The sequence below is a fragment of the Rhipicephalus microplus genome, chromosome 5, assembly GCF_043290135.1.
Source record: "Rhipicephalus microplus isolate Deutch F79 chromosome 5, USDA_Rmic, whole genome shotgun sequence".
NCBI classification, from domain to species: domain Eukaryota; kingdom Metazoa; phylum Arthropoda; class Arachnida; order Ixodida; family Ixodidae; genus Rhipicephalus; species Rhipicephalus microplus.
In genome coordinates, this window is record NC_134704.1 from 44,936,249 (window position 1) to 44,946,754 (window position 10,506).

Sequence of the window (10,506 nt, forward strand, 5' to 3'; positions counted from 1 at the left end):
GCGCGGTGTAGAACGTCTGATTTCTTTTCGCGCCCAACCATGCGTTTTTCCATTGCACGCACGTCTTCTCGAGGGCGAACAGGATATGCACAAGTCATTCTGAAGCCTGAGCAGTTCTTTGTATTGTAACTCATGGTTTCATTTTCAAACGAGGCTTCTTAAGGCTCACAGATTGCGGTTTCAATGTCGAGCAAGAAACCACGGTTCCGGCGAGCTTTCATTGTTGCAGCCTTCGTGGGTGGGCCGGTCCAATTGGCCAGTCTCACGCGTCGCGCCGTTTAATAATCATTCAAGCCCCCTCGATAATGGTGATTGTCGGTGATCAGCCGCGTCTGACATGAGAATATAGTCTTTTATTGAGGTGACTTATTCATTCGACTGAGATGCCACATTTCGTCTTTGCTTGAATATGAATACATTATGGTCGTTGCTGCCTGTAGAAACTGGAGTTTTGCGCTACATTAGGTACGTCGGTGACTGTGCAATTCCCGGCATGCGGGAAGGACACAGTTAGATAGGAACGTGTAGCACTGTAAGAAAAAAATAAAAAAGAAAGGAAAAGAGAGAGCAGCGATAGAACAAATAAATAGAGAGATGAATGCATTAAGTTCCAACCACCGCGCCGTAACACGGTGTAGTTGTACTAAATTATTCTCTTTATCCACGACTCACCCACAATTACTCTCTACCAACATTGTTGCATTAACACACTTCGTTAGCCGTCAGACACATGCGAGCACTCTTCATTGTCCATCATCGTACATATCAAAATACCATCAACCGAAAAACTGCCAGCCATAAACTGCATGCTCCTAAGTGGTTACACACATGCGAGCACTCTTCATTGTCCATCATCGTACATATCAAAATACCATCAACCGAAAAACTGCCAGCCATAAACTGCATGCTCCTAAGTGGTTACCTACATGTGTAACATTGGGACGAATAAATATGAAAGCCTTTGAAAGATATTATCTTGTTGTGGGAAGATATGTCAGATATACACTTACTATGCTGGTGCACGCTGCGACTGTCGACACATGACTGCATGTAAGCACCCATTTACTCCGTGTCTGTTGCAATGAATGTAGCGCTCGCAATGAAAGCTTCGCCGCGCATGTAACTGGGCAGAATGCGCACATCTAAAATAAGGCATATCACGCGCACGTGCATGTGTGTGCACATATACACAAGTTCGTTTACTACATGCGCGTACAAGACGAACCGCTCTAATTATCCCAAACCTTCCAGCAGGCTCAAGTGGTATTTTGAAAGAAGACCTTAAACTTGAAACTAAATGGCTTCTTGCAATTGTATGACCACTGCCATTAAAAAACACCGACATATTACAAAGAAAACATACCATATGAATCACATCAGAACTTGCTCAGAGACATGTACGAATACGGGCCGAAAACATCGTCGTTTATATATATATATATATATATATATATATATATATATATATATATATATATATATATATATATATATATATATATATATATATATATATATATATATATATATATATATATATATATATATATATATATATATATATATATATATATATATATATATGAGAGTATAGTGTGAGGGGGGAATAGTGTGATCTAATACCTCTGAGAGTCCAATAATTAGTACATGGACTGATAAAGGTTCTTGAGAACCTCTTAACATATGCCCATAGCGAGACCATAGGTCTTGTGGATGTCCCAGCTACCTCAGAAACGATGCACTGATATTGGGACACACTATTCATGTTCCAGGGAAGGCACGTTTTCGCGGAAACGTGCAGCAACGCGTTGACTCACTACGCATATGTTTCGTATCTTACGATGTCTTGCATTTGATATGCTTGTGTTACTAGTAACGAAAACATTGCTCCTGACTTCTACGAATCGTTCTGCGAATGTAGACAGTGCACCTATTTTCTGACTTAAAAGAGACGTCCAGGGTGTATCTGAAAAATACGTACACCACCTATCACGTCTACCTGATGGCGCTTTAAGGCCGTGGACCAAATTCTTACATCGCAACAACGTTTGCTGCTTGCTGACGCGAGCATATTAGACGGATGCATGAGTGACTCAGCGCTAGAGACAAATATTGAAAGCTACACCATTTGCACAAAATGGTTGCAGTCTCGAAACTGAAAGATATATTTAAAAAAAGTGCCGCCATATCCACGAAGTGAATGATGATGAGTGGGCGAAGCTCCGGAGGTAAACCTGGTAAACCATGAATCCTCTGTACATTTTGCCCACTCGATTTTATTACATCGCTCCCCCTAGCGTACGTCGCCGCACTAAATCGAACGATTGCCTTCAACCAATGACACGCGCCATATGTGACATCATTCCTATTTTATAAGATCTCGCGTCTTTCATCAACTACAAGTACCGCTTTCTAGTTTATAACATCTTGCATCTTTTCATCATCAGCTACAAGTACCACCATCTAGTAAACACTACAAGAAATAAACGAGGGGTGGCTACATGGATGGATGGATGGATGCTATGAGCGTCCCCTTTATAACGGGGTGGTGACAAGTATGCCACCAGGCTCGACAAAAAAAAAAAACCTTTTTTTCTTTTTTTATGTTGGCCTAATGCCTCTACTTCGATAAATTCTATCTTAATGGAAAAAAAGGTAAATTTTCAGCTTAAGTTCTCTGCCATTTACGGCACACTGTCCATATTTTATTTTTCCAATATTTATTTTTGTCCTTTCTCTCTAATTTTCTGCCACCAATACTCTAACCGTCTCTTACTTATTTCAATCGCGGGTGTGTTCAGCTTTCCATTGTTGTCCCTAAAACCCAAGGCTTCCTGTAGGCTCGTGCCCAAACGTACACCTGGGTGGATATCTCCACATTCAATCAGAACATGCTCCGCCGTTTCCTTATCTTTCCCGCAGCATGTGCATTGTTCTTCTTCTTTACTGAATCTTGCTTTATAACTACGCGTTCTAAGGCAACCCGATCTCGCTTCAAACAGTAAAGCGCTTCCCCTTGAATTATCGTAAAATGCCTCCCTCCTTATTTCATTTTTGCCCTTTCGGTAGTTACTCAAAGCCGGTTTTTTCTCCATAGCTGCCATCCAGTAAATCCTCTCCGCCTCCCTGACTTTTCCCTTAACGCTCTTTGTTGACATATGGCTTACAATACCAGCCGTATATTTACTAGTGAGTATATTTACATACAGGAGACGGTACCGCCATCTAGTGAACACTGCAAGAACTAAACTAGAGGTGGCTACATACAGGGCACGGTACCGCCATCTAGTGAACACTGCAAGAACTAAACTAGAGGTGGCTACATACAGGGGACGCACAGCCCACGCCCTAGGGAGCTTCGCCCCTAAAACGAGGAAACACCGCCAGCCATAGAAGACATGCGCGTAAGGGAGACGGTACAAAGCAAGTCATCTAGCAACAACTGATCGTCGAGAAAATTGAAACATGTCACTTGATATGACATGAGCCAAGCAGATAAGCAAACTTCATGTCTCTCGCGAAAGTCGACGCATGACTCATTCGTGCGTCTACCATTATTTATTGCGAAAAGCTTCGATGATTTCATGGGTAAATTTCCTACTGTGCCTAGAAAACACCTCCGCGTCTACTAACACCGGAAACCAGCTGCAAGTACTACAATGCGATGCTATTAGATGGAGACTAAGGAGAAAAGCGGTTGCTCGCATGTAATTAAATTACTGTTTAAAGATACCAAAAGCACCAACCTTGCTGCGCGGATATGCTTGGTAGACGAGAAAACACGGAAATGAAAGTGTCGGTCGTGGCGCCATCTTTCCGCATTATCTGCCGTTATGTCATAAACTTTGATGGTGTCCACTAGGCCCTACGTAGTCAATAATGGTTGAAATGAAAGTTCGTTGTCTTTAAGACAGTTTCAGAAATGTTGCCGAAATAGTATAAAAACGCGTTAAAATCCACGACTTCGTTATCGGAGTATTTATTCGGCGGGAAACTTAAAGGTGATACTTTTGATTGATTGATTGATTTGTGGAGTTTAACGCCCCAAAACTACGATATAATTATGAGAGACACTGTAGTGGAGGGCTCCGGAAATTTAGACCACCTGGGGTTCTTTAACCGGCGCCCAAATATGAGCACACGGGCCTACAACATTTCCGCCTCCATCGGAAATGCAGCCGCCACAGCCGGGATTTGATACCGCGACCTGCGGGTCAGCAGCCGAGTACCTTAGCCACTAGGCCACCGTGGCGGGGCTAAGGTGATACTTTTGCAATTACTTTTAATTCCTTGATATTCGTGCATGCGGTAATGAAATTACCGACACTAACGTCATCATCTTCACCATCAGCTTGACTACGTCCACTGCGGGGCAAAGGCCCCTCCCATGATCCGCCAATCAACCCGGCCTTGTGCTTTCTGCTGCCGCGAACTTTTTAGTCTCATCGGCCCACCTGACTTTCTGTCTCCCCCGCAATCGTTCGTCTTCTCTGAGAAACCAATCAGTTACCCCAAATCACCAGTAGTTATCATGCTCTACGTGTCCAGCCCATGTCCATTCTTTCTTCTTAATTTCAACTATGACGATAAATGACGGGTGGAACCTATCGTGGAAAAAAATTATGTGTGTAACCGGTAAGAGACGAAAATAGAGCAGAGTGGTTCAGGGAACGAACCAAGGTTAAGGATACACTAAAGTATCCCAGGTATAATTTATCAGTCTAAACTAATTTATTGCTGCACATTAGCATCATTTTAATACCATTCACACATTAGCCACAAACTTTTAAAACTTTCTTAATTGATAAATTTTTACATTGCACACGAGACGAAGAATTAACGACATGAACGCCGAGTGAAGGCTTTACCACTAGCAGCCTACACAGCGCCTTTCGCGAAATGAGAACAGTACCGACGCACCGCCTTCAATTAAAGGGAAAACGTGCTGCGCCATCTAGAAGAAACGCGTGTCACTTGTGGCGCTTATTTTGATGCAGGTGCCCGCGCGACTCAATGAATGACCGGCCTGCGATCGGCGGGACAAGAAAGTCGTTAACTGCGAAACGAACCTTGCACGAGCTGCTTTGCGCGCACGTGCAGCAAATCTGTTAAGGGGGTGAGCCCATTTCGCGCAGTTATTGCATAAAGCGGTGCGTAGGCACTGACGTTCAAGCAGGATCGATACATCCAGCACGGAAGCGCCGTGGATGCCGGCATTTCAGCGACTGATTCGCGTCCTCGAACTGATGTGCGTGCTGCCGCGATGACCTGTTCGATGTACGTCGAAAACCGTCCTTAACCCGTGCCTGCCCGAAGACCTCTTTAAGGACAGCGCTTCCTGGCTCTTTAAATGAGGTAAGTATGCCGGTACGCATGTGCGATATCCTGCTTAGGCCTTTTGCCACGTTTGAATCGTAGTTGCAATGAATGCCGGGCATGTCTTTCTTTTCACGTGAGCTTCCGATTCTTCACTGACGATATTCACTTTACCGCTAAGGCATGAGTGAAAATCGAGAAGCCGTAAATTTTGTTTACAGCTGGTACGGCTCAAGCCGTGGCAGACGTGTTCAACGTGTTGAGGAAAAACTCTCAACAAAAAAGCAAAAAACAAAATGAGCGTTTATGTGCCAGCTGGCACTTCGTTCGCTTTTCGTACTTCGCGTTAGAAGCGGATTGGTGGCGCCATCTACACAACGGAGACTTGAATACGCCGCGAATTTTGGTCTCGGAGTGCCCGCGTATCTGATCTCCGATCCGCAAGTAGAAAACGCCACCTATGTTACGACAGTGTAGATAAAACTACAATAGCGTGGCAGTTGGTGTGAAGAATGTTATTTTTTATGTATTTGTGCTATTACCCCTCATATGTGGAAATATATTTGCTATCGTGCTTAAGCGAACACAACCCGCGAAATTTGAAATACTTGTGGCGCATCATCGGCGGACTGACAGAACGTTATTTCACGGAGGGTTGCTAGAAATCTTCTTGCCGCTTTGCTTTCCTAAATACGCATCTGAACAAAACACAGAACCAGACATTTTACCCCCTCCCCTTCTCTATATTAACTTAGATAAACCCCTGAACTGAACTACACTCGGGAGTGCCTGCATTTTGCACACAGTTAATAGCTGTCGCAGTTGGTAACCGATTGATTGATTGATTTGTGGGGTTTAACGTCCCAAAACCACCATATGATTATGAGAGACGCCGTAGTGGAGGGCTCCGGAAATTTTGACCACCTGGGGTTCTTTAACGTGCACCCAAATCTGAGTACACGGGCCTACAACATTTCCGCCTCCATCGGAAGCAGTTGGTAACCGAATATGCCACCTCAATTATAACTATTAATGGGGGTTTACCTCTCGGAACTACGATATGAGTATGAGGGACGACGTCGTGGATGGCTCCCGAAATTTTTTACCAAGGTGCGTTGAATTCGCACAGTACACGGGTTTCTATACAGTTCCCCTCCACCGAAAGGTGACGGCGGAGGGTAAATTTAGCGGCAGTCTGGCAACAACCACCCCAAAGTCTGGCAACTGACTTATGCAACGCCAAAAGGAACCTTGCCAAGGTGACCACCGCGGTCGCGTGATCGAACGCGCGACCTTTAGGTCAGAAGCCGAGAACCCGGTAACCGCTACACCACACCACAGCGGTCGACAACCCCCCCCCCCCGCTCCCCCCCCCCGCCCCCCAATTTTTTTTCTCTATTGCCTCCTCTGGACATGACGCACATCAACGAGCACATAGAGGTAACAAAAACAACTTGTATCAGTCCTACTGGAGAGATAACAATTTTCAAATTCTTCTAGTGCTAACAATTTTCAAATTCTTCTAGTGCTGCTACGGATTCCCCTCTCGCCAACCACTCAGATAAAGACTCCTGTGCTTTATGAAGTTCGACAAATTTTGACATGCACTCTCGAATGACTAACGAGGCGGACAAAGCCCACTACCTCGTATTTATTTATTTATTTATTTATTTATTTATTTATTTATTTATTTATTTGATACTGTCAACCCCGTGCTTGTGGTCATTACAGGGAGGGTGTCGCAAAGTACATAACGATCACACAAAAAAGACAAATTCAAAAGCACATATAAATACGAGATGGATAACCAACAACAGAAAAATAAGAAACAAACAGCAGTGACTATACGCATAAAAATCAACGAATAAATGCTCACAACAGAATTTAGCACGCATCATTACAAAGAAAACTGTGTAAGGCATTTTCAGAATTCACTGACGTTGTTTGTTGCACAACCGCATTGGGTAAACTATTCCACATATCTATTGTGTCCGAGAAAAAGGAGTGGCGGAAAGCATTGCCGTGAACTTTTTGCCTTCAATTACTTCGTCAGTATAACACGATATATCTCGGATTTACTAGGTATATGTGAGGGGTGTATGTCCATGTATGTGCGCGCATACGCACGAGAGTGAGCAAGCATAGTGTGCGCTAGGCTGTGTGGTCACGCTGAATGATCACGAGAGGCATGCAGAGAGGAGGATGTAGACATGACAGACACAGGCGCTGCGAGATGGAGGCCCTATATCGGGTTGCACAGCAACAGCAACAAACAGTTCGGTGTCCAGTCTCGTCTGGCGACTGCTTCGCAGTTTAGCTTCCTTAGTCGCCATCTTCATGTGTCGTGACGAAACGCATATGGAGTGGATGTCTACGCTCGTGAACTCTGACGGGAAGCAGAAGTTGTAACAAGCTAACACAAACTGTATTAAGTCAACCAAATTAGATCAAGTAGCCCAACTGTGACGTGCAGTGAAGTTTTTTAAAACCAGTGTTCGTGAAGATATTGCAGCAAACGCTTTTTGTTTTTTTACAAAGACGAACGTGACACAGCAAAATGATCACAGGACAGCGCGCTACGTAACAACCAAAGCCAGGATGGGGGCGGGAAGGGAGAATCGAAATCTCCATTTGTTTTTTTTTTTCAGTTTTGCATGTGTTTCAGTTTTACATATATACACGCACACATACAAACGCACACACGACCATACGTAAAGTGTGGTCACCCACCTCCCCCCTCCCAGAAAAAAAAAATGTTTCTGAACACACCTCTGAACCAGATAGTTTGTTTCTGGAAGCATTGTATAAAAACTTGGGAAAGTCGTGTATAGGCTACACACAGATGCAAAAATGAAGGTCATTGTGAATTGTTGCTGGTGTGTTTTTGACGTTTGAGTCACAACGACCGCTATGAAATCTCACTTGTCGCGCCGAGGAGTTTTCGTCAGTGTTTCTCACCAATCGATTAGATGTTCCATTGCGTCGGAGAATGTGCATCTAATCGTTGGTGATATTCAGTGCAGCAAGCTTTTTAATTTTTGATTCGTGAAAACCAGATGTAACTTGACGTGCGCGCTTGTCTAGTTAGACATAAACCGGGGTGGCGCACTTTGAAATCAGTTGTCGAGAGAGAAAGAGAGAATCATTCAATCACTTAAGAGTCACCGAAAACAGTCGCAACAGTCACCGGAAGACATGCAACGCCTTTCCGTGTAAGGAATTTAGCAGAGACGGCAGCATTACTCACAAAAGTAGTTAAATTACATCACTAATTGGGGAAAGTAGCGTATTGAATTACTGTTACACTAAAGAAATGAAATGACCTGGAAATTATTTTAACAAAAGTTGATAATTCATGCACAACTGCGGTCCCGCCGCGGTGGTCTAGTGGCTAAGGTACTCGGCTGCTTACCTGCAGGTCGCGGGTTCGAATCCTGGCTGTGGCGGCTGCATTTCCGACGGAGGCGGAAATGTTGTAGGCCCTTGTGCTCAGATTTGGGTGCACGTTAAAGAACCCCAGGTGGTTAAAGCCCTCCACTACGGCGTCTCTCATAATCATATGGTGGTTTTGGGACGTTAAGCCCCGCATACTAGTCAATCATGCACAACTGCAGTAAACTTTTCCAACGCATATGTAATCATTGTAATCTCGGACATATTTTGTTCAACTTACCTCTTTTGAGATTTGGCATTCAAATTAACGTGTCTTTGTGATTTCCTCTGCTTTCATGGTAATTTATTTCATGAAGGAAACTGGAACAAGATATATATAGATATATTTCTGTTAAAATAATTGAGAAAAGTGATCATTTTCCGTAAATAATCGTTTGGACTAACTCATAACATTGCTGGATAAAGCAAGAAGCCACTTAATTACTGCAACGTAATTACAGCAATTTCGTTACTACCACGTATGGAATGTAGGATACCACAGAATTGGATCCGGTAGGTAAATACACGACATGGAACGGTACACCACGGTGGCGCGTCTAAAGGGACGGTGCACGTAAATACGAAAACAATGATGGCAGCAGCCAGTCGAGAGACAATGCGACAGCAGGAAATATAAGCTAGCCTATACTTCTTTCCGGTCGCTGAGGCGGTAAGACGCACGGAATGCTCGATGCCACAATGGGCTGACGATAGCTCAGCACAATAGCTCAGGGGCGCAGTATCATCGTAAATATCACTGCTACCAGATATGAAATATATTGATTATCTCCAATCATGTCCCCGTCTTGCAGCATTGATCGATCGATTTGAAACAATCTAATAGTTAGGTTCACATCCGTCAGCCCATTCTCCTTTTAATGTGAAATTCAGAAAGCTACGTTAGATCGGTGTGCATATGATGAGTACTTTTTTTTTTCGTTTTGGTCGCAGCCACAGTAAAGCTTACAGTGTGACAGTGTACAAAATGCCTATACAAAAACCTTTTAATATTCCTCATTCGCAAACTAGTCGGTCAGGATAAGGATATTTGCAAAAACGGCTTGCTCTCCCCAGTTCTTGCATGTAGTGCTATGAAAATAGAAAGCGTACGCAACGATAGTGTTCCGTGTTAGTAATAGTGAAATACGCCTATTTCTTCTACTTGTTAGCTAATTCGCTGGAAATCAAATCTGGGGTGAGTCCCACATTGGAGGCGGATGCACTGGGCCAACGCTGCCTTGTGCATATTGGACTTCGGGTAAATCTGAACTTCCCACACACACGATATGGCTTCTGTGGTAGTATACTGCTTCACATGATCAGATTACTGAAGGCACTATATCGAGTTTATCGAGATGTTGGACATGTGTTCTGTCAGCAATAGTGGATGAGCAGCTTCTGTTTTTGGCTTTTGCATGTATTCTACCGCCAATTACGTGGCCACCACTATGCGAACGTTGTCGAATTCCGGCTGCGGTGGCCGCACTTTCGATGGAGGTGAAAATTTTCGAGGCCCTTGTGCTAAGATTTAGGTGCAAATTGATTAAAAAAAACAGATTGATTTTTTCGGAGTACTCCACCACGGTGTCTCTCATAATTGTATTGTGGTTTCGAGACGTTAAACCTCCCAAATTATTATTATTATTATTATTATTATTGTATTATTATTATTATTATTATTATTATTATTATTATTATTATTATTATTATTATTATTATTATTATTATTATTATTATTATTATTATTATTATTATTAT

General features: G+C 43.3%; 1 protein-coding gene across 1 annotated transcript in view; it reads left to right on the forward strand.

Annotated features, from left to right (window-relative positions):
• The first annotated feature begins 5,218 nt into the window (after positions 1-5,218).
• LOC119174646 (major facilitator superfamily domain-containing protein 6) overlaps positions 5,219-10,506 on the forward strand; it is a 26,966-nt gene continuing 21,678 nt past the window's right edge. Inside the window, exon 1 of the mRNA XM_075895333.1 lies at positions 5,219-5,355. Within this exon, the coding sequence (XP_075751448.1) occupies positions 5,351-5,355 (5 nt within the window). The 5' untranslated portion in view covers positions 5,219-5,350. The remainder of the gene's footprint in view (positions 5,356-10,506) is intronic.